Source organism: Notolabrus celidotus, chromosome 5 (genome assembly GCF_009762535.1).
Source record: "Notolabrus celidotus isolate fNotCel1 chromosome 5, fNotCel1.pri, whole genome shotgun sequence".
Taxonomy (NCBI): domain Eukaryota; kingdom Metazoa; phylum Chordata; class Actinopteri; order Labriformes; family Labridae; genus Notolabrus; species Notolabrus celidotus.
The window spans coordinates 36,610,217-36,635,354 of NC_048276.1; the positions used below are offsets into that span (position 1 = coordinate 36,610,217).

Below are 25,138 nucleotides of genomic sequence, written 5' to 3' on the forward strand. Positions count from 1 at the left end.
AGTCTCCTACAGTCCACATCCAGCCCCCTGCCTGCCTACCAGCACAGACACAAAGGGACTAGCGACATCTAGCGACAGAGAGCTGCACTGAAGACACACCAGACACAATGGATAAGTCTCATTCACAGTACATTTAAGGGTTTCTTTTAAACACTAGACAAAGTTCAGCAAGTCCTTCTACGGAAGAGGATTAGGGCCACTGGAAAAAAAAAAAAATTAAGGTCAACATTTTTTTAATTATTATTATTCTGAGAAAAACTCAGAATTCTGACTTTTTTCTCAGAATTCTGACTTAAGGTCAACATTTTTTTATTTTAATTATGGAATACTGACTTTAATCTCAGAATTCTGACTTTGATATCAGAATATTAATAATTAAAAAAAATTGACCTTAACATTTTTTCTTCCAGTGGCCCTAACCCTCCTCCGTACCTACCTTACTTTAGTTAGGTAGATAAATTTAGTTTTAGAAATGTGATCTGATTAAATAAGGGGCGTTGCACGACAATCTATCATCAATCAATCAATCAATCAATCAATCAATCAATCAATCAATCAATCAATCAATCAATCAATCAAACTTTATCTATATAGCACCTTTCATACAAATCAAATGCAACCCTAAGTGCTTTACAGCGATTGAAAACAAGAAAGAAGCAGAAATAAAATAATGGCAGACATATAAAACAAAAATGGATTTTAAAATAGAGACTAATGCACACCGACAACCATAAAATATGTGCAATTAAAATGAGTTAAAGCATCAAACTAATATTAAGAATATAAATAGTTAAAATAAATACATTTAAAAAGGGTAAGGATAAGAGTTGAAGATAAAAATTAAGGCTAAAAATGTCAATACAACTGAGTAGATACATTTAAAAAAATAAATAAATGAAAATAAAATACAGTTAAAATTAATAAAATAATAAAGCAACATTTAAATCAATATAATAGTATGAATTAAATTAATAAAATAGTTAAACACTACATAAAAGCCAGACTGATTAAATGTGTTTTTAGTTTAGGTTTAAAAGTCTGAATATCTCTATCTGCTCCTCTCAGATCCTCCGGCAGGCTGTTCCATCGTCTTGGAGCGTCATGTCTGAAAGCAGCGTCACTGAATGTTTCTGTTCTCCTCTGAGGAACAACTAAAAGAGAGGAGCTGGAGGATCTGAGAGGCCTTCCTGGTTCAGACACTGAAAGCATCTCTGAGATGTAGTCTGGTGTGAGGCCATGCAGCGCCTTAAAAACTAGTGAAATAATTTTAAAATCAAGACGAAAAGGAACAGGCAGCCAGTGTAATAATTTTAAAACAGGCATAATGTGTGCTCTCCTTCTGGTCCTCGTTAAAACTCTAGCTGCTGCATTTTGTATTAACTGCAGTTTGTTAACTGTGTTCTTTGGAAGACCAGAAAGGAGAGCATTACAGTAGTCTAGCCTGCTGGTTATAAAAGCGTGCATTAGTCTCTCTGTGTTGCTCAGAGAGAGAAACAGCCTCACTCTTTAGATGCTTTAGATACACTCTTTGTTATACTGGTTAAAATTGTCTTTATGTCCAGATGGTAATCGATACATAATGTGTTCTTAAAAAATAGGTTAAAAAAAAGCTGCTATCTACAGCCGGAGTAAACCTGGGAAAACACCAACCAATCCCTGCCATCAGGAGCCAAATGATGAAACCAATCAAATCCTGTCCTGCCGTTCTGCCCGCCTCCTGCAGAGCGTACATTTCATGTTTGTTTGTGTTTTTAACTTTCACTATGAGAATGCTTTGGGGTTAATGACCGGTTTTGAATCAGTCACGATCTTATGGTCCCGAATCAGCGGCGCTCGTGCATGAGAGCGGGGGCGTCGTTTTGGAGGAGCTCCGAGGGGAGGAGGGGAAGGGTTAGATGGAGTCCTGAAGAAATGCAAGTTGATTGGTGAGCCACAGGCATCCACAGCATCCCTGTACACTAATCGGGTACAGCGGATAGCCACCTCTATTGTAAATAATGCCTCACACACTCTGCACAGTGATTTCCAGCTTCCACACCAGGGTTTTTAGTCCCAAGGTGCAGGACACATCGTCACAAGAAAAGCTTTGTTCCTGCTGCTATCACTGAGGTAAACAAGCAATAGCTTTTATTTTCTCACACAGTCAGCCCCCAATTTTATGACTTGAGCCCAGATTGTCTTATTTATTCATGTGATTCTATTGTTTTTATTGGTTGACTGTTCTCTGATATGCATTTTTAATGGAACCTTTAGCACTTTTATCATTTTATCATGTCTATTCATTTTACCATTTTTAGTATTAGATTGGTTTTAGGATATTTTTGTATGTTTTGCACATTAAGTAGATTGTTCTGTCTGAAGTCTGTCTTGTAATTTTGTATCGACCTAACATCTCACTGGCTGTAAAACAAGTTCACCTACGGGTACAAATAAAGTAACCTGAACCTGAACCTGAATGCTACATTCAAATCCATGCTAGTTTTCTGAGACTACCAACCCTAGCTTTAAACATTGGTTAAAAAAAACAAAACAGTCATGTGTTCATGAATAATCTGTTTCCTCCTTTGATGCCCGTCCCCAGGGCTTTGGCCTCACCTTCCTTCCTGTTTTATATTTCATAAAGTCACTTAAGTGTACATTTTGTATGTAAAATCTGTTTGTAAGTCAGCTTGTGTTGTGTCCTGTTAACTGTCTTGTGAAATCCTGTCATTTGAAATCTTGTTGTTTTCTGTTTTCTGTAAGTACCTGCCTTAAAACCGTGGATTCAATTTAGCCATTATGCTAATTCCAGCATATTAACATTGAGGCATACTGTTGAAATGTTGATTAATGTGCATTGTCCTAATGAAATAAACTCAAATTAAATTGAATTCAATCAAAAGAGTGAGCCACAAAGATCAGTGTTCATGATAAGTTGTACATGGTAAACAGACTCCTGCCCAGACAGCAGCAGCTTCAGCTGTGTGCTTGAACATCTTTCCTACAGCATGTTCCAGTTTATCTAATATACACCCACAGGCAGACATTTGAACCATGACTACTGTGTGTCAGGAACACATATGGACATGTTGTGACATCAGAGAGGCGCCCAACTGTGCATGTATGAATCAATGGTGTGAGTAACTTAAACAATGGCTATTGGATCTGACAAATGGTGTCCTCCTGGAGGATCCCAGTATAAAGAAAAGGTCTGTTAATTATGCAGACTCTCGACAGCTGTTTCACTGAGATACTCAGATAAATATTGACTCAGTAGTTCATGAAGTTGTGCTTCTCATCTCAGTTTAAGTAACTGGACTTTGCATCAAAGGAGCCAGCTGATGTGGTTCAGGCATTTGATAAGGATGCCCCCTGGACACCTCCTCTTAGAGGTGTTCAGGGCACGTCCAACTAGGAGGAGGCCCACGGGTAGAATCATGGCTTGCTGGAGGGATTATATCCCAGCTGGCCTGGGAATGCCTTCAAATTCTCTGAGGGAGAGCTGGAAAACGTTGCTGGGGAAAGGGACGTCTGGGTCGACTTGCTTGGACTGATGCCTCCGTGACCTGAGCTCAGATAACAGACAGAAACTAGATGGATGGATGGATGGAGTTGATTAGGCTTCAACTCACCACAAGGAGTTTTTTCCTTCTCTGCCAGGAAAGCTGATTTAGAGGTTCCATTAGCATTTGTGGACACTAAATATTAAGTTAGGCTGCAAATGATATGATGAGACATGGTATTTTTCAGGACTTGCTGATTACTGTAATTCATTCAACAGAATAATATTAAAGCTTTCTTGTTCCCTTTACAACTGAGGAATGTCTTAACTTTTACAGCCCACAGTGATGTGAAAACATCACCATATGATGCATGGTTGCATATTTAAGGCTCTGTGCAGCCATGCTGCAGTTTGACATCCCACCTACTGTGCGTACATTTTAAATGCTTAAAATCCAAGCCTTACATATATGCTCTGGCTGAGCCAAGTGGAAACTTACAAGCAGCTTGTGCGACCAGGTGCACATCTGATACAGAGTAGCATATGCATGAGTGCTTGCTATTTAACCAGAAAGAAATGGTATGCAATTTAAATGGTGTGTGCAGAGTGGAAACCTGCCTAATAAGACTCATCAAAGCCTTTTTGCACTTGCCACGGTGATGCAAATATAAATACATGTAAATCTCATCATTTCTCCCACACAAGTACTCGCAGGCAAGGCCATGCAAATCCATATTCATGCCCTATTTACAAACACTTTACAACATTGGCTTCCTGCAGTGCATGTTGTGCATATACAGTCCTTTTAACGACGAGGGAAATTCACTTTGAACCAGGAGTTTGACCAGAGTGGCTGCAGGGCGTACACAGCAGCACCAGAACAGCACAGAGTTGACATTTTATTCATCCCAGACCCGATCAGAAGGTTTCACTCTGTAAAGGGGCACAGCATCTACTCGGCTTAGTGGCCTAGTGATGAACCTAAACTTGCAAGGTACCTTTTGGAGGGCATGTTTGGAGCACAAGTATTATGTTTATTTATAGTTAATGAGCACAAATATAGATAAAATATATGTTCTTGGTCCCAGGAAGTAATATTTTCATCTGATGCTGAATTTTTAGTCTGGCTAAACTAAATAGGTGAGTGATTCAGGAATGATGTTGAGGTTTGGACAAACTCAAACTCTTTTTAATACTGAAAAAATGTGATGGCTGAGTTTGGTTTCAAAGCCAAAAGTTGCTCTTAGATATTGTTTTTAGATGCTATCAGCTCATATGCAAGGGATTCAGGAGATGCAGAGTTACTCCCTTGGTGTGTCTATAAATTGCCATTGTCCCCGTGTCCAGCAGCCGGAGACAGAGGGCAGAGATAGACCAATAACTTCACCCAAAAACTGTCCACCAGATTAATACACATCCCTGTGATCCAGTTGCGATACAGGCAACAGAGTGCATCGTGTCCCTGAAGGGCAGAGTCCAACCTTTACAGAAGTGTCATTGATAAAGCTACATCCATTCCTGCACCAAAGATAAACCTCAGGTCTTCTGAGATTAGGAGGGTTTGTTACGGAACTGGATCTGGACTTATCAACTGCTGACATAACATTAGATCCTGAAGTTCTTAAAATGCTGATGAAAGTTAAAATGAAGTGTAGACACTAAACCACCTAATCCAACCAACTGCTGCTTCCCTGTGGCATCAGACATAACACAATATAGACATACAACTAATTCAGTTCATTTATGCATTTAAGGGGAAATGAATACACAGCTTTAGTTCAAAAAGAATGACATTGTCTCAAAACTGGGGCTGCAAAAATGAACTAAAGCATCAGTGCTGATTCTTTAACTGAAACCCTGCTGAATGATTAAAAACAACATTCATGCCGTAGATGTTCTCATTAGTTTAAGTCTTATTTTCATCCTTTAACATTTCTTGAACAAAATAAAGAATTAAGTAATAAAAAGTATTGCCCTTGAGAAGCAGCACTGGAGTCACAGTTTTATACTTGATAACACAAGTTAATAAAAAAACACAAACATCTTCAAATGCACTCTGTGATTTGATTTCAGCTTGAGTGTTTGTTTTTTCGCTCTTGTTCTTTCTATCTTCATGTACTTGATCGTATCAGGCTGTTCTTCCATCAGGCTGAAACAAAATATTGATGTTTTTTTTTTGTTTTTTTTTACTGCATATGTTTTCAGTATTTCTGAAAACCTTGTCTTTGTAGTTTTTGATAAGGCCACACAATAAGGTTCCCTTAGGGTCAAGAGAAAGAGGTTAAAACAAAACACATTATGGACTGAAGTTCTGTGACAGTTCTGTCCATGCATGTGTTCCCTCCAGGTAAGATTACTGTAATTCCCTTCTATCAGGCTGCCCTAATAAGTCTCTAAAGACTCTTCATGTAGTCCAAGACACTGCAGCTCAAGTACTGACTAGAACTAGGAAGAGAGAGCACATCTCTCCAGTGTTAGCTTCTCTACACTGACTCCCCATTAAATCTAGACTAGAATTTAAAATCCTTCTTCTGACCTACAAAGCTCTTAATGATCAGACACCTTCATATCTTAAAGAGCTCATAGCGCCCTATTACCCCTCTAGAACTCTACGCTCCCAACATGCAGGCTTGCTAGTTGTACCTAAAGTCTCTAAAAGTAGTATGGGCGGTAGAACCTTCAGTTATCAGGCCCCTCTCCTTTGGAATCATCTACCAGTCAGGGTCCGGGAGGCAGACACCCTCTCTACTTTTAAGAGTAGGCTTCAAACTTTCCTTTTTGATAAAGCTTATAGTTAGAGCTGAATCAGGCTTGGACCAGCTCTTAGTTATGCTGCTATAGGCTTAGACTGCCGGGGGAGCTGACACACTGACACATTGGGATCCTACCATACCCCAACCCCCTCATCACTTACTGTAACTCTCCCTGTCCCATTAAAGTTACTAACCATAGACCTTTCTGGAGTCCCTGAGCTCCCTTGTCTCGTAGGTTCCTCTGAGCTGCTGTAGACGTCCTCCTGCTGTGGACGTTCCAGACAACAGCTTCTACTTCTCGTCTCATCACTATCACCACTCCCTTTCTCTCTTATTCTCCTCTATCCCTCTTTCCAGACCCAACTGGGTCGAGGCAGATGGCTGTCTAACATGAGTCTGGTTCTGCTCGAGGTTTCTGCCTGTTAAAGGAAGTTTGTCCTCTCCGCTGTAACTAGCTAAATACTGTGAGGTGCAATGCTCATGGTGGATTAAGGTGGTGTCAGACTGAGTCTTATCCTGTCTTGGTGTTGGGTCTCTGTTCATAATTTGACATAGAGTGGTCTAGACCTGCTCTGTTTGTAAAAGAGTCTTGAGATAATGTTTGTTGAGATTTGGCGCTATATAAATAAAGATTGATTGATTGATTGATTGATTGATTGATTGATTGATTGATTGATTGATTGATTGATTGATTGATTGATTGATTGATTGATTGCTCATACTAACCCATGATTCTGCATACAGTGTGTCGGTGACAACAGAGAGGACTTACTGTGCCCAGGTAACGGTGGGTTCAGGGAAACCGTCTGCGTCGCAGGCCAACAGAGCCGAGCTGCCGATGTCTGCTGTAGCGTTGACGTCTGCCTGCCTGGCACGGATCGATGGAAGGACTGTGAGGGAGGAAATTAAAGTTGATGTAATATCTATAATGAGCACATGACGGAAGACTGAGGAAACATAACGCAAAGCTTTTTAAAGGTTTTTAGATTTAATATCACAAAATATGAAAATCCAAGGTGATTTAATCCCTGTGTTTCCTGACTGACTACCATGATTGATGCAAAAGAGTACAGCAGTGGTTAAGGGCAGTTATTGGATATAATTACACTCAAACTAAGGTTGTAATTTTGAAAGTGTAATGTCTAATTAGACTTGATATTAGCCACAGTCACATCAAAACTCTTATTTCAAGTTATAACAAGCCAAAAATGACCAGCTAGAAGAAAAAGGAGAGCTAGAAACTGAACTGAATGAAGTACTTTATTATCAAATCCTGAGGCAATATTTTCTAAATAGAAACAGTTGATCCTGCTCACTATAATTTGATATCTGGTTTATATTTTCATGTAAAGAAGATGGGTTAGGGATGAGTTGGGCTACATTCATTTCATTACCTGCTAACATAACTATCCTTCCAATGCTCTGGATTTAGGATTTGGATTGGTGATCACATTTAAAGACTAAACGACACCATCATCTGTAGAAGAACTGAACTTCTCTACACGTTTCATGGTTTCAGGAGACAGAAGGTGAAAGTGAAAGAGACGCAGTGCTTACCGTTAACGACGACCTTGATCATCCTGAAGTCAATCTCACCCCTCGCCATGACACGAGCCTCGCAGTTGAACATGCCCTCATCAATCTTCTTGATGCCGCGGATCTGCAGGTGACCATTCTCCAGGATCCTGAAGCGCACTGAAACAGAAGAGGTAAACAGAGGAAAGTTAGTTAGAGGACAGAGTATTCAGCGTCTGAAGATTGTGCATCGATCAGTGTGGCCTGTGTGGATTAATATGTAAGGGGTAATGTGCGGTAAGTGGGTCATTACAGGAGATTGGAACCTCAATAGGGTGAGTGGGGAGGTCTGCTCACTTCCTTCAGTATAATGACCCACTCTCCTAACATTACCCTACTGATTTCACAACTACTGTCTGGGTGGTTTCAGATGGAGGTGCAAACGCTCTTCTTCTAAACATTGAGTCAAAAACTAAAACAATGATGGATGACTTCAGGAGGAAGCCTTCCCCTGTCCCCCCTCTGCTTTAATTCATAACCCGACTGTCGAGGTGACTGATGACGATCTGAATCTTGATGTCAACATTGATGTGGTCTCAGCTTATGTATGTAACCTTCTCTTTGATCTGCTGATTTGGGTCTCTCTTACTTTAGATCCTCATAACTCATAACTTTTGAATACGTGGCCCTTTTTTTTTTACAGAGTCAGAGCTGCAAAGACAGATCAGGCTATTCTGGCTGACCACACTCAGCCCCTAAATGCTGAATGAGTACAAGCTGCTGCCATCTGGTCCCAGACGTATTCTGCCTTGGTGCAGGAAGAACAGATTGAAGAAGAACTCATTGTTCCGGGAACCTCTGGCCTCAAAGACAACATCGTGTGACTCTTTGTCCACCGTGATGTGTGTGTGTCAGTGTTCATTGTGTGTGTGTGAGACTTTGAGTGTTTTATTTTACTGCTGGCTGTAAAACAAATTTGAATAATAAAGTTTACCTTGACCTTAACTTTGATACAGCAATATTTTTCCACCACATATTAATTTGTGCGTGAATTCAACATTTCAAAGACTGTTGTGTTTTTTCATCAACTGAATGATCAAAAAACATTCCATGCCTTGATGCTCTCCTTAGTTTTAAGTCTCATTTTCATCCTTTAAACATTTCTTAAACAGAATTAAGCAGGTGGTACAAAGGGTCGCCCTTGAGAAGCTGTAGGAGTCACAGTTTTATACTCAATAACACAAGTTAATATAAAACACAACGTGATTTTAACATTTCAGAAAGTGTTATGTTTTTCCTCACAGTTTGAGCTGTTTTCATGGTAACAGCTAACTCTGTAGTCTTAGTGAAAATAAATGAAGTTAAGGTGTTAACTTAGATTCGGGAGCAGGACCACGCCTAAACCACACCCTCAATCACCTGACAAGCCTTCTTAAACGTAGCCAGCCTACTCCACCTGCTTGTCCGTGATTCTTCAACCCACCCTTCAACCCTCACCTTACTCTCCTGCCCTTAACCTATTTCCTTGTCCTCTCCTACTCAACTCGTGCTCGCTCCTTCTATGCCCTGTCTACTTCCAGGTACAACCTGGGTCAAGATCAGCTCCGGCAGGATAACGCTGAGACGGAACCCCCATCCTGAGTCTCCTTCTGCTGGGCACACCACGCACAACTAATTCATTAAATGTTCAACTTATATCCTTGTGTGGCGTGGTCCTTGCTAGTGAAGCCAAAGTCGCTGATATTACTCACATTAAATCTCTTCTTAAAACCCATTTTTGCAGACTTGCTTTTATTTGACTTCATCCTTTTATCCACCATTATTTCTATTTATTTGTTATTTTTTGTTTGTATTCAACTAATTAATTGCTTTTAATTTTATTCAAAAAAAGATTATTAATTGCTTTATAATTAATTTTTTCATGTATTATTTTAATGTTCCTAATTTATCCTTTTCACTATTTCTATTTTCTCCAAAATGATGTAGTCCTCTTATTCTGAAACCCTAACATAATGCCTTTATTTACTTAGCAATTTTTATGTATTTATGTATTTATTTTTGGAAAACCTTTTAAACAATGATTTATTGGTCTATAGTCACACCATTTTATTCTGCTAATTTGTGTCTATTCTTTTTAATCATCTGCATTGTATTTTGTTTTGCATTATTAAAATCACCGTCCTCTATCTGACAATAAAAGGGTTTACATTGTTATTGAAACATGCTTTGTTTATCAAAGCACTGTTAACATGTGTTTTTAAAGTACATAGTACATTTACACGATTTGTGTACCCAACAAGTTATTCTGAGAGCTCAGGGTTTGCAGCCAATAAAACAGAAGCTGAATTCTCCCCCATGACCAACATCATGTTAAAGTTTAGAGCCCTATCTTTCTACATTACATTTCAGTAACAGCGAGCTAATAAGCTAGCCTTGATTACCAATAGCAATGTGTTTGTGTCAGCGCAGACCCCAGGAGGGATTAAACACAAGACTGTCTTAATAGGACTGGAAATAACCTGTTTTAAAAGAGCAGCCAATGCAGAAGTGCCTTAAACTTGCATTCTTTGTAATGACCAGCAGGGGGCGATTCCACTGATTGCGGACGAGTGGTAGATTGTTTTTGTATGTTGTATGTTTTGCCCAACCAGTCCACATGTGCTTTGTGGACCTGGAGAAGGCTTACGACCGTGTCCCCCGAGGTATCCTTTGGAGGGTGCTCCGGGAATATGGGGTGGATGGCCTGTTGCTACGGGCCATTCAGTCTCTGTATTGTCGGAGCCAGAGTCTGGTTCGCATTGCCGGCAGTAAGTCGAACTCGTTCCCGGTGGGGGTTGGACTCCGCCAGGGCTGCCCTTTGTCACCGGTTCTGTTCATAACTTTTATGGACAGAATTTCTAGGCGCAGCCAAGTGGCGGGGGGTTTCCGGTTTGGTGGCCTTGGGATTCCGTCTCTGCTCTTTGCAGATGATGTCGTCCTACTGGCTCCATCGAGCGGTGACCTCCAGCTCGCGCTGGGACGGTTTGCAGCTGAGTGTGAAGCAGCGGGGATGGGGATCAGCACCTCCAAGTCTGAGGCCATGGTGCTCAGTCGGAAAAGGGTGGCCTGCCCTCTCCGGGTCGGATGGGAGTCTTTGCCCCAGGCGGAGGAGTTCAAGTATCTCGGGGTCTTGTTCACGAGTGAGGGGAAAAGGGAGCGGGAGATTGACAGACGGATCGGGGCGGCGTCTGCAGTGATGCGGGCGCTGTACCGGTCTGTCGTGGTGAAGAGAGAGCTGAGCCAGAAGGCAAAGCTCTCAATTTACTGGTCAATCTACGTTCCGACCCTCACCTATGGTCACGAGCTGTGGGTAGTGACCGGAAGAACGAGATCGCGAATACAAGCGGCCGAAATGAGCTTTCTCCGCAGGGTGTCTGGGCTCAGCCTTAGAGATAGGGTCAGGAGCTCAGACATCCGGGAGAGGCTCAAAGTAGAGCCGCTGCTCCTCCGGATCGAGAGGAGCCAGTTGAGTTGGTTCGGGCATCTGGTTAGGATGCCTCCCGGGCGTCTCCCTGGGGAGGTGTTTCGGGCATGTCCGACTGGGAGGAGGCCACGGGGAAGGCCCAGGACACGCTGGCGAGACTATGTCTCTCAGCTGGCCTGGGAGCGCCTCGGTATCCTCCCAGAAGAGCTGGTGGGAGTGGCCGGGGAGAGGAGTGTCTGGGCTTCCCTGCTGAGACTGCTGCCCCCGCGACCCGGACCCGGATAAGCGGAAGAAGATGGATGAATGGATGGATGTTTTGCACATTAAGTAGATTGTTCTGTCTGAAGTCTATATTGTAATTTTGTATCGACCTAACATCTCACTGGCTGCAAAACAAGTTTACCTACGGGTACAAATAAAGTAACCTGAACCTGAAGCTGAAGCTGATATAAAAATAAAGTTACTATTATTATTATTATTATTATTATTATTATTATTATTATTATTATTATTATATAATTATTAACATTTCCACTGATGCTAAGGTCAACCAAGATGAATGGGAATGCATGAAATAGCGCATTCAAGTATTTATCCCAGCTGTGTGATAATAAAGATATGCATTACTTTTTAAAATGTGCTTTAGAGAAAGTTTTGTAACTTTTGAAGAATGTTATATATATGAAATTTAAGATCTAAGATGAAGCCAACAGGAGCTCAACTGAAGGGTGAAATTAAGTTAGATGATTTCCTTATATTCAGAAACTCTCCCTGTACTCTTAAATCAGGGAAAGATTCAAGAGCATGGTTTATAAACTGGAATACTTCACTTCAATATTCAGTCAGGGAGCTGGAGCCGGGGTAAAAGGTGCCAATTATCCTCTGTAATCAAGCGAGTGGTCGGAAGGGCGCAGAGAGGCCTGCACGACACCCGGGCTACTCCAGACGTATTTCAGCCATGTGTTACAACCGTCAGACAGTGGGACAAAGTGTAGCACGTATAATTAAAGGCAGCTATAAACGATCAGTAACAGGGCAAGCAGCCTTAACTGGAACCAGGTGTTGTTTCTCACACGCTTCAGAGGGAAGGCATCGCACACTTTGAGACAGAGATCTGGGTCAGCCTTGTTTTTTGGTCTTCAGAGTTTCTAAAAAAGGAAACTTTAAAAACGCACTCCTTCAAATTTATGACCAGCCAAGGCGTACTGTAAAACTCCCAAGATTCAGAGTTGTAAACAGCTATAAATAGTGTTCTTGTTAAGCGCAACTTTCTGAGCTTGAGTTGATTTTCTTTGAGGATGTGAGCTCCTCTACATGAGTCTACTGTAACAAGTTCAAAATCAATACTAATGAGGGGGAACAAGAATTGAGAGTCCACAGCTATTCAACAGAGATGTGCTGAAACTCAGCTCATATAATTATGTACTGAGCGCTAGAACAGATTCTGGCTCTGGAAAGTGAATATTTCCTCCCATCACTTTTGAGAATTGTGCATTTTATGACACAAACAACTCAACTAAGAACATTTATTATATCTCTGCAAGGATGACATTTACTCAGGTAGGAGGACGTTCTTACAGTTTGCACTACATGAAAAGATCTGTACTTTTTACCACAATGTATGTCTAAATATGGCACACACTATGTTTTTTGACAAGGATTCTTTTATTGCGCTGCTTCATTCTAACTGCTCTGCTCTCTTAACTCCCACAAATATATATATATATGTATTCCAAGAATTGTCTCTTTTGATGCACACTTCTGATGTCACATTATGAGATAATATCTTCTACTTACCAATATTAGGCTCTTTATAAAATAAATTGAGGTTACCTTGCAGAGTGTGGCCAAAGGTCTAATTGACTCCCATGTTATCTGAGATCTGTAGTCATCTATATATTCTATACAGCACAGATTACACACAGTGTGATACAGAAGTAGGCTGAGTCAAGCAGAATGCTCTTCAGAGTTAATGTCTCTCTTTTAAATGACCCATAGTTTTTAAACTATGACAGTATGACCAACACACTGATGCTGTTGATACAGAGTGGTGCATGTGCATCCAGCAGTGTCCGTGCAGTTGACTATGATTGGCTATTTAAACTACCTGACCCTGAGTTAAATATCCACACTGACTCATGTTTTAATGTAAGTCATATTTGTCTTGTCTAAAGCAGCTTTAGGGCAGCTGTTATAAAAAATAATAATAATAATAATAAAAATAATAATAATAATAATAATACAAGTATTATTAATAATACTAAAAAATTAAACCAAATTAAATTTAAAAAAAATAATAAAATAATAATAATAATAATAATAATAATAACAATAATAATACAAGTATTATTAATAATACTAAAAAATTAAACCAAATTAAATAAAATAATAATAATAATAATAATAATAATAATAATAATAATAATAATAACTAAAATAACAATAATAATATTTGTAGAGCAAATTTCAGAAAGCAAGCTACAAAGTGCTTCACATGGGGAGTAAAATAAAACAGGCAGTTCATAAAAACACACAAGTCAAGATAAAGAAATAAAACATATTTTAAATGACATAAAATTCCCCTAAAAGAACTGTAAAGGATACAATTATTTTAAAATATATTTCTCAAAACGGTTAAAAAAACAACAATGAATTAAATAAAACAAAATAAAATAAATTAAAATTCAGATAAAATCAGGAAAGGCTCTGTGATAAAAGTATGTTTTAATAACAGATTTAAAAGAGCTCACTGACTCAGCAGACCTAATCTCCTTGGGCAGATTATTCCAGAGTGTTGGACCCCTCACTGTGAACACCCTGTCCCCTTTTGTTTTCATTTTTGTAATTGCAATGAACAATAAACCTCTGTCCGAGGATCTCAGTGCACGCGTTAGCTCATAAGGTAGTAAAAGGTCTGCTATGTAGCTTGGAGAAAGTCCATCTAGAGCTTTAAAAGCAATCATTAAAATCTTAAAATCAATTCTAAAACATACAAGGAGCCAGAGCAAGGAAGCTAAAACGGGAGAATAGCAACCTCTATCATACAGCTACTTCTATTAGTGCAGGTGTTGTTAGGAGTCACTGCCTGAAGATCTAATATAAATGTCATCGTCCCAAATGTACTTTTGAATGAATCCTTCTCTTTCATCCAGCATCTGGCAGCAGTTCGGTGCTCCCTCGCACTTGGCAAACACCCAGAATAAGAAAACCAGCTCCAAGGAAACGCGCCAAGCAGCAGGAACTCTCAGCATTTTCAGAATAACCTTCAAAATGTTGATTGTGGAAGGACACAATGTTATGGATAAAACCCACCAACAGATAAAATAGTCGAAATGATTACCACCTCCACAAGCTACAGAGGTTAAAAGTTGCTTTACTATTAGTGCTTTTAATGCTGCTACATTTATTCAGCCTGCAGCATACCTCAACTGAGTAAAGCTGACAATTCTGATGTTTTAACTCTAAGTTGTATAAAAACTCCATCTTTTAGTCCAACAAGACTGTGGTCTGTTTTCTGTCTCCTGTCTGCCCATGCATGTAGGAAGTACAACATCCTCTTTATACAGACTGAAATGTTTCAGGAAGTTTGAGGGGAACATCAAAATACTCCATGTCAAACTTTTGGCAAGTGCTCAGTATGGTATTCAAACTCACAAATCAGCTTCACAGCCCATTACCCAGCTGTTAATTCATGATACATTGGCTTTTTTGACAATGACAACTTTTTGATGGGCGCTTTCTGCAGCATATGGTGGGGTCAACTTCTGCTCTGAGGAATATTACATAAGCAGTTTTCAGTTTTCAGTGTCGGTTACAATTAGTGGTTTTTCCAGTGAAAAACACATTCCTTGACCAGACTCCAAGAATAAAGGCGGGCTTAGCACAACACTGTGGTGACTGCAAGCTCTCCAGCGGTCACCAAAGGAGGGGTTACAGTGAGGTTAGAAAAGGAGCGGGCCAAGTGTAAAACAAAGGCAGCAGAGAGATGTTTGAGATGAACTCCCTGAGGTGAATCTGCTCTGAACTTCTGTTCACTGCTGCCTGAAGTACCCCCACAAACTCCTCATCTAAGTGGTGAGAGGAGATGCTCATGATATGTATGTTACTTCATGGAGAGCACTACTGCAGTCATTTCTAGTTGTTGTAATGGTTTTCAGAGGTGACCTCGAGTCAAGTCTGCATGACATATCCATAAAAAGGTCCACTCATGCAGCTCAATTCACATTATTTGCATGGTGGACATTTTCCTCTTGAGTCATAGTCAGGCTGGGAAGCTCAAATGCTGATTTTATGTTGTGCGGCTGTGATCCAGGATTGACATCACATACACGTAGCATCATCTGTGAAGTCTGACCTCTTACCCAAAGATATATCAGATAGGAATAAACACTTTTTTACTGTTTTATATAACAGCACCAATAGCAATAGCAATTTTATTCATAAAGCACATTTCATTACACATAAGCTCATTGGGCCTCATTCACTAATGAATGTGTAGAAATGTTCTTACTCTGCACATGAAATAAGTGCATATGCAAAATCATCATCGGATTCATGACACGTGCTTACCAGCCAATTTTGTTCTCACCACCTTGCATATATTGGTGAATCCGAATCATTCTAAATTCAGAGGCGTATGCAATCAGCATACTACCACGCCCCAATTCATCCATATAAGGACATCTGTTCACTGCATCAAGACAAGAGGGGTAGAGGTGATTGTTGTGGAGGTTGAGGCAAGAAAACCAACACTTTTCTGAAGCGTATATCAGCAGGAGTCACCATGACAAAGAAATGAAGCCTGGGTTTCTTACTGAGGCTGTCAATGCTGTGTCTCCTGAGGTTCGCACCGTGGCTCAAGTTAAGAAAAAAAGGTTTGATATTAAAGTGGACGCAAAAAAAAAGACTAGCCGAACAGTAAAAAGGGAGGAAACTGAGGAGGACAAGGACCACCTGATTTGACAGATCAGGGTTAAAGAACGGCTGGGATTATTGGAGACACCTCCATATCAGGGGCCAGAGAGCTTTCTGTTTTTACGCCCCTAAGCTTTGGAACTCTCTGCCTCTGGACATCAGAACGGCGAACTCTCTGGGTGTTTTTAAAAGTAAACTGAAGACTTACCTTTTTCATCTAGCTTTTAATTTGGAGTGGTTTATTTTTAGCCCTGGACTGCATTATTATTTTTATTATCTTTATTATTATTATTTTAATCATTATTATTTTAATCATTGTTCTAACATTTATTTATCTTATTTATAAAAATAAATTATTTATATATCTATTTATTTCTTGTGTTCATCTGATCTTGTTAACTCTACCTTATTTTTAACTTTTCTTTCCACTCTTACTTATTTTATTAATTTTACTGTGTTGATTTTCTTTTATTTTTAAGTATTTCATTTTTAATCATCCCTTTTATAATTTTACCATTGCTGTTGTTTTCTGTCTGTTATTTTGTAAAGCACTTTGGGCTGCATGTTTTTATGTAGGAAAGGTGGTATATAAATAAAGTGGAGCTGAGTTGAGGAATATGTTCCTGAAATGAGGGATAAAGTGATGATATTCAACTGTCACCTAATGGTCATTTAATTTAATGAACACAGCACGCCACATCTCACGTATAAACAACAACATTTTAAACAGAATAGAGACTTCAGCTAAAGATAACATCAAATATACTCACCAACTAGCCATCCATTTCTTAGAGCAGGGGTTCCCAAAGTGGGACCCCATGTTTTTTTTTTTAAGTTGTCTAAAATAGTACATTTTACTCATTATAATAAAAAATATTGACAAAAATAGTAGCTAACCTTGAAATAAAACCTTGAAAATAGAAAATGTGATGAGTTTTCTGCCTTTCTTTTTGCCAGATGGCTATATGACAGTCATCTGGCTTTTTTCTTTTACTGAAAGTAGTTTAAATATGTCATGCAGTAGTTCAAAAAGTATGTGTTTACATTTTCTGAGAAAGCTGGTCGTCATCATTTGTGCGTACGCATGGTCTGAGAAAGTTCTATTTTGTTTGCAGTGTAAGAACAAATTCAAGTAAGAATATATTGATGAATCGCAGATTTGTGCTTCAAACGTGCGTACGCACAGTTTAAGCACATATTTGTGCATAATGAGGCCCATTGTGCTTCACATGAAGAATTAAAAACGTTTAAAAAAAACAATAAAAACATAGAAAAACAATAGATACACACAACATACATCAAACACAGCAAATAGCAATCAAACAAAGAGCAAGTCACATCAGTCTTCATATCATTCATTCATACGCTGGAGAAAATAAATATGTTTTGAGTTTTGTTTTAAAGTGGAGACAGGAGTGATGGACCTGAGGTCAGCAGGCAGTTTGTTCCACAAAGATGGACCACAGTAGCTGAAGGCCCCTTCACCAGACATTGATTTGACTCTGGGTACATTTAAAAGACTTCCACCTGCTGACCTAAGGATCCGGGCTGGTTATACACTGTGAGTAAGTCAGAGATGTACTTGGGAGCTGAACCACTGAGTCCTTTATGCTAGTAATATGATTTTTAAATTGATTCTGTATTGAATAGGGGTGATATATTCAAAGTTTCTTGTGTGTGTCAGGATTCTAGCTGCTGTGTTCTGGATGAGTTGGAGCTGTCCTATGAAGTGTTTGGATAGACCTGCGTACAGTGCGTTGTAACAATCTAAGCGGGTTGATATGTATGCATGGACTAATTTCTCAGCATCAGTTTGGGATATGAATGATCGTAGTTTGGCAATGTTTTTTAAATGTTAAAACTATGTTCTTATTATATTGGTAATGTGGTATTCAAAGTTAAGTTCAGAAATTACACCAAGATTTCTGACATGCCCAAAGTGTTTTAAAGGTGACATATCATGCAAAATGGACTTTTTAATGGTTCTCTACCTGAAATATGTGTCCCTGGCATGTCTACAAACCCCCCGAGAATGAAAAAAATCCATTCTGCCCCTGTTTTGATTTCTCCACCTTTCTGTAAATGTGTGTGAAACCAGCCGTTTCAGACTTCCGTGTTTTTGTTACGTCACAACAATATCCGGTCTGTCACGGAGTCAGAGCTCGGAGCTTGTTCAGCCCATAGACTGTATAAAATAATACTGAATCCCTCCTCTGTTTTTCATTCCCTGCACAAATGTGTGCTAACAAGGAGCTTAGGAGGGAGGCATGCTAGTTGTAGGCTGTCTTAATAAACACAAAGGTCGGTTTTACTCCCCACGTCTGCAGATTTGAAGATCTAGTGGATGATTTTTATTTATCATGGATAAGTGCTAGCGCTAGTTAGCATAGCAACATAGCTACATGTCGTAGCTGTGTACCAAGACACACGTTGACATACTGACAAATAAAACAACAAGAAACACAGAATCTGTGACTAATCCTTGAGAAAAGGTCCCGCTGCCTTTCTGGCAGAGGTCGGTTTTACTCCCCACGTCTGCAGATTTGAAGATCTAGTGGATGATTTTTATTTGTCATGGATAAGTGCTAGCGCTAATTAGCATAGCCACATAGCTACATGTTCATAGCTGTAGCTGTAGCTGTGTACCAAGACACACGTCGACATACTGACAAATAAAACAACAAGAAACACTAAATCTGTGACCAATCCTTCAGAAAGGTCCTGCTACAGGCGCCTCTCCATCAGGATCAGATTCTGGATCAGATTCAGAGGGTTGAAGTAACGTGATCTCTGAGCAGCCGTGTATATTCAGCCAACATGTAAACATTAGATCAACGTGCTGGAGAGCCGAGGCACATCCACTTCCTGAGGGGGCGTGGTCAGAGGGAAAACAGAGTGTTCTGAGGAGGACTGAAGAAGAGGGTTTTTCAGGCAGACCAAAATCTGATTTCAAAGTGTTTTTTTGAGCATAAACTTTAAAGACATGTTTTGGGGACCTCTTAGACCAATATATATTGATGAAAAAAGCCTGATATGTCACCTTTAAAGAAATTGAGCTCAGATGTACTTGGATGTTTTCCCGACAAGTATTTCAGTTTTGTCTGAGTTTAGTTTTAAGAAGTTTAAAGACATCCAGCAGTTGATTTACTTCACGCAGTTCAATAGTTTGTTGATGGGACTGGGATCGTTGGATTATGAGGGGATATAACTGTGTATCATCAGCGTATGACCTAACAGTGATATTAGCTTTTAGCCACACACTGCTAACGGTAACATTAACTAATTAGTGGCTAAATGCTAATGTTTGCCATTGTCTGACCCATACAGTAAATCAAAAATTTTGAGCACCCTCTTGTGACTGGCTATAGTCTTGGTTCTAAAGCCTGCCTCCTTCATTGTAACAGATGGAACATGGACCAAACTAAATAAATTAAATACACATCAAATACATTTTCTCAAATTTGGTTTCAGTCATCAAACTTAGTTCTATCATGATGATGTATGTGTAATAGTTCATATTTCTGAGAAGTTTAGTTTGAATGATTAGTTGGTTCCACCAGCCAGATCATTTCTGCATACGCCTTGGCTTCACCAGTGCAATATGTCAGCGCCCTGTAGCATTTTGGCTTCACATCTCACAATGGGAGTCGATGGAGGTGTGTTGTGCATATTAATCTACAGTCAGTGGACAATCCATCTTCAGATGCATTATTCTAACTTGAAACTTGATGTTCCTCCAGATTTCCTCTATGCATTGTCTTCTATGTAGAAACTCTGAAGTCCCTTAAAATGATACGGCTGTAATACAGTAGCAGATCAATATAAAGGTATTTGTGCTCCCCAACCTGAGCACAATGTCATGTAGTGGATTTACCACTATAGCGTCTATTTGTAAGTCTGCACTGTAGCATGTCTGAAATCCTTTAAGTTTCTTCACAACAGAGCTAAATACCTTATTCCTGCTTCAGGCTACATTGCACCAAATAATATTCGCTGGCAAAGCAACAACTTTTCAGAACAAAGGGATCACCAGTGTAGAAAAAAGGATTATAATGCCGGGGTGTTTGGGAAGTTTCTATAGACCTTTCAAGATTTTTTGTTAAGTTGTGTTATCCTGCTGTGACTCACAATGAGAATCCATTGTGCTGCTGTAAATTGAAGCTGATTACAGCTTATGCTCTCTGTAGCTGCAGCAAAACCTCCTAAAGTTAGTGTTTCATATTTCACACAGGGATATTCAGAAGACTGTACCTTTAATTGTATAGATAAAACCATGACACTACTAAACTAAAGAGTGACACCTTTACTTCACATACTATTGTTTTAACATTTGGGGTTGCCCAACACAAATGCTTGATTCAATGCATTCAGATGGCTAAAAGGACTTCTTGATATGTTTGAATGGTCTTTCATGCTTTAGGCACATGTTATTTGTATAAAGAGCTTGCAAAATAGTTATTTTTAGTACATGAGGACAAGTGCTGTTCAAAAGAGACAATGATATCTGTAAAAGGTCCTTTATAATGATGATTCTAGCTGCTCACAACATATCCTAGTTGTCTTTCAGCAAGGTTTGTATTCAGTTGTAAAAATTGTCATGTTTATTTCTGCAGTAAAGATCGTCTTCTTTGAATGGGTGTGTATGTGGTTTCCTGTGTTTCTGCAGCCAGCCTCAAGCAGATGCTCAATGAATTGCAGTTTATAACACTTCCGCATGGGCTTCATATTTTGAGACCGGAGGTGGCCGCTTGGATTTAACACATGGATTAATGAAAGTTCTTGATTGTCCTTCCCTGACATCATACCTTGACACAGAATAAAAGAGGCTAACACCATCTGTTCTACATATAAGATGTAAAGCTATGCATTTACATCACTTTGAGCCATGTTTCCATGTTCATTTTATTATCACCACACTGTAAGGCTGCAGCTGTAACATTACATCTAACACTGTCTTATACACCACAATAATAAATTAGAGCAAAACAGTTGTTTCAGGATTTTAAGGAGCGTTATTTAGGTCAGATGTGTCATGCATTCAAAATGTAACAGTGATATAGTAAGTCTAAAATTGTCCCTCAGCTTGTTTCTTCATCAGCTGTGTTAACAGTACTTGTATTCTGTGAGTAACTTCAAATTTGTCTCCTATCATAGCACGTTCTGAGTTTACAAATATGATGATCTGCATACTTCTTCATGATTGAGGTTGATCATTTGTTGCTTACATCACATTCATGTGATCTGTTGCAGCTGTGGTTACCGCAGCATGTCTCTGAGTGGCATTTTAAGATCGAGTGTATCCTACTTCCTTGCCTTTTGTGTGTATCTACATGAGGTCAGCGCTCGTTGAAGCGATTAACACAAACCAGTTATCACTAACGTTAGCCGGCAACATGTTGTTAAAAATAAAAGGAAATCACTGTTTCCATTGGTCTGGTGCTGGGACAGGATACAGACATTTGTGTTTGTTTTTGCAGTTAGTTTGTCTGGCTCTAACCTTTGACATCGTCACTCTGCAGCACTGAAGCAGAACCACAGAAGAGTAGGCGGGAGAGAAATAGCTGAAGGAGTGGGAGTGGTTTTTGCATGCACATCTATACAAATCAATCATGTCATTATGTCACTACAGGAGCCAGTTCAAACACCTTGGCGTAGCTGTTTTCCCAGTAGGAGGGCTACAGAAACAATGCAGAGCCTTGCATGCCTCCACATTCTCACGGTTGCTTGGCTGAAGGCTCAGAACTGAACATGGCATGCAATGACAAACCTCATTAAAAACAACATTTTGTTTAACCACCAGGTAGATCCCAATGTAGACTGAAGAAAGACAGATCAGTAATGAAATTACTTCGGCTTGTCTGGACTATACATTCTGTTCACAGTCAAAGCTAAAGGGACAAAAACTTCACAACAGCATCTACTGCTGTCAGACAGGGTGAATTGATGTCTCACTGTGATAACTTCACTTTACAAGTGTTTTGATCATTCATTCTTCTTGAGGCCAAAAGTGGTTCAATCTAAGCATTGGTGTTTAAATGACACTATTTGATGTTTGTTAGAATTGCTATTATTGAAGAAAGAAAAACATCATAAAAGTTCATTCTGGGATTCTAAACATGTATCTAAAAATGTCACATCCTGCTTTACTGTTATAAAACATGACGTGCTTTCAAAGGAAATTGAAGACTTTAACTAAATAGGTAGAAATTGCCATAACTTATGTCATAAGCACATCTTTGTCTTAGCCTAAGCAGTGGCATATATATACTATATTGTTAGTTGTTTCCAACTATTCTTCTTTAAGCCTTCTCTGTCCTCAGGTTTTCAGACTATTACAGCCTTCAGAGTATGTTTCTCTCTCTTTAAGGGAATTTGAAGTCCAATCTGCCCTCAGACATTTTTAATGGCGACCATAACCACTTCTCGCTTCACCAAAAAATACAATTTCCATGTTCAGGTTTCATCTATGAGGTCTAAAACTTCCCTGCTGAAAACACAAGGCTTTGTTCATAGTCGATGGGCAGCAGGAGCACGAGATGAGGAAGAGTGTGGCAAATTGATTGGATAGCATGCATTGGCAGGAAGGTGAGGCGAGTACTCGGGGAGTCAGAGGGATGAGATGGGAAGGCGGGCTGGAGGTGAGAAAGTAGCTGAAGCATTGGAACATTTTTGTATTTGAATTGGCTCACCGTCTTTGGCAGACTGGATCTTGGAGCCTTTATGCTTCCAAATGAGGGTGGGCGGTGGCGAGCTGACCACATCACAGACTATGTCGGCATCGTCACCTTCGTTGAACTCCTGTGGGCTGGGAGCCTTCTGGAAGGTGATCTTTTCTGTGGGGGGATGTGACAAACACATACATCACACGTTATGAAAATATCTTTTAATCAGTCTGTCGCTTCTGAAGGTGAAAATTCTCAAGTGGTAAATTCGCAGTGCTCTGAAAGGATCTTACAGTTGATTAGCAGCATAACGGGGCACCATATGTTTCAGCGTCTGTTTCTGTTTTGTTTGTTTACATTCTATATAATCAGAGTATGTGGGAAGGTATTTCAGAATGTCAGATAAATACAATTAAAGAGTTATCATTCAGAGAGACATCAGGACGGTGTGAGAAACACAGCACTCCAATGTCCAAGCCATCACAACCACATGGGACCACCAAGGGTTACTCAATGTGGCCTAAGCAGTTTGCCCTGGGTTCAATGGTTTAGGCAAGGTAGGTTGACAAAAGGCCATTGTTTGGCTTCATACAAGGTCTGTTCTGGTAGCATATGACCCTCTCGAGACACACAGTGTGCCTATATTTACTGTTTAAATGGTATGCCCAATTCCGGCCAATTTCTAGTCTATGTACGAGCCAGTGTGAGCCTCAAAACCAACCTACCTCAAAGCCAAATCTTAGCCCATGACCAGTCAGGCCCACATAACTATGTAAAGTCCATGTAAGTCTTACTTGGTGTGTCGGCTTGGTTATTTTATTGTGACATAGTGGGTTTGGAATTACAATTTCATAAACCTGGCTCAACTGCTGCCAAACAAGAACACAAGGAAAACAGTAATCTACCAGTGGGAGCTTGATCAAATCACATGTATAAACATTTTGTTCCCGACTACCTTTTCATCTAAATGCTGCTTTTGTCTCCTTTTTTGCAACCAGAGTTGCAAAATCCTTTTTTTTTTTAACAATATAAAAAGCTGTGTGTGTTTAGGCATCTTTTAAGCCTTCAAAGCGATGAATCGTGACACTTTTTGGATGATATTTTATCATCTTGCCTGAAGCAAGACAACCCCCACAGTGTTTGCATTGTACCAACACTGGGTTATTTTTTTGGTATGATAAAGCAGAGTTTTGATTGAACAGACAAAGACTTCAAATAAAAACCTTCAACTTCTTCTGATAAATTCTAGAAAAATGATGCCAGAGGAAACACTTATTAAAAGTTTGGAGACATGATGAAGACTGCCATCAGGGAGTGGCAAAATGAAGATATGAGACCATGAAGAATTAGAACATGTCCATGATCTGCAGATCTAGAGAGATCGTATCGGCACATTCTGTTGTCTTCAACAGCAGTTCTATGCTCACATATGGATGCATGTTGATGTCTAACTGCACAGGGCACTTTAGCAGACTAAGTGATAAACAAATAGCATGTCTGCCATATTGAATGCTGATAGTTCTTTACCTTTACCCCAAAAATTATTCTCCAGAAACTAAAGGAAATAATCTTACGGAATATCTTGACTTGGACTGTGGCCTGGGCCTCCTTTTCCCCGTTCTTCGCCACACACATGTAGATCCCGGCACTGTCCACGTTGGCGTGGTAGATGGTGAGGGTCGATGTGGTTTCATCACTGCGGCTCACAAAGATGTCTGGTCTGTTGGGGAGGATCTTCTCACCACTGGGGGCAAACCAGTCTATGTCTTTAGCATCTCCGACCACTGAAACAAAAAATAGGAATCATGAGGGAAGAATCCTGCAAAGAGCTGCCATTAAAATCACAATACTGCAGTTTCAGAAATTCTGTTTTGCAAGATATTTGACTGGATTAGAACCAACCAAATATCTTGGAAGCAGCATTATTGTAAGTATCATTGTACATTACAAAAACACAGATGTGAAACTACTTTTGTTTGTTTGGGCGAGACCCCCAAATACATGATAAACTTCAATTCAACAGGTAAGATATGAAGATAAGAGGAAGTTAGCATGTTTAATCATTTCTAAATCAATGATTCTCGGTGTGAAACGGACTCAGAAGCATAACTAATAAATATCATAAGTGATAAGTCAAAAGCCTCTGTTCCCACTTCAGATGTATCCTTAACATCAGGAACAGTATGTGAACACAAAAACAAAGGAAAGTTGTATAAATAATTTCTGTTTGCTCCGTGGGACAGTCGATTATTTAGTAGCAGGCAACTCTGACTGAAAGAAAAATCAAACATCTTTTCAAAATCATTCATGTTTCATAAAGATGAGTGCGGGCTGACACATTCCTGTTTCT

At 39.6% G+C, this 25,138-nt stretch overlaps 1 protein-coding gene across 1 annotated transcript in view; it reads right to left on the bottom strand.

Moving 5' to 3' along the window:
- Window positions 1-6: 6 nt before the first annotated feature.
- Window positions 7-25,138, bottom strand: part of LOC117812733 (neural cell adhesion molecule 1-like) — a 26,007-nt gene continuing 875 nt past the window's right edge. The window contains 5 exon segments of the mRNA XM_034683645.1: window positions 7-87; window positions 6,961-7,124; window positions 7,792-7,929; window positions 22,816-22,959; window positions 24,363-24,572. Coding sequence (XP_034539536.1) covers window positions 7-87; window positions 6,961-7,124; window positions 7,792-7,929; window positions 22,816-22,959; window positions 24,363-24,572 — 737 coding nt within the window.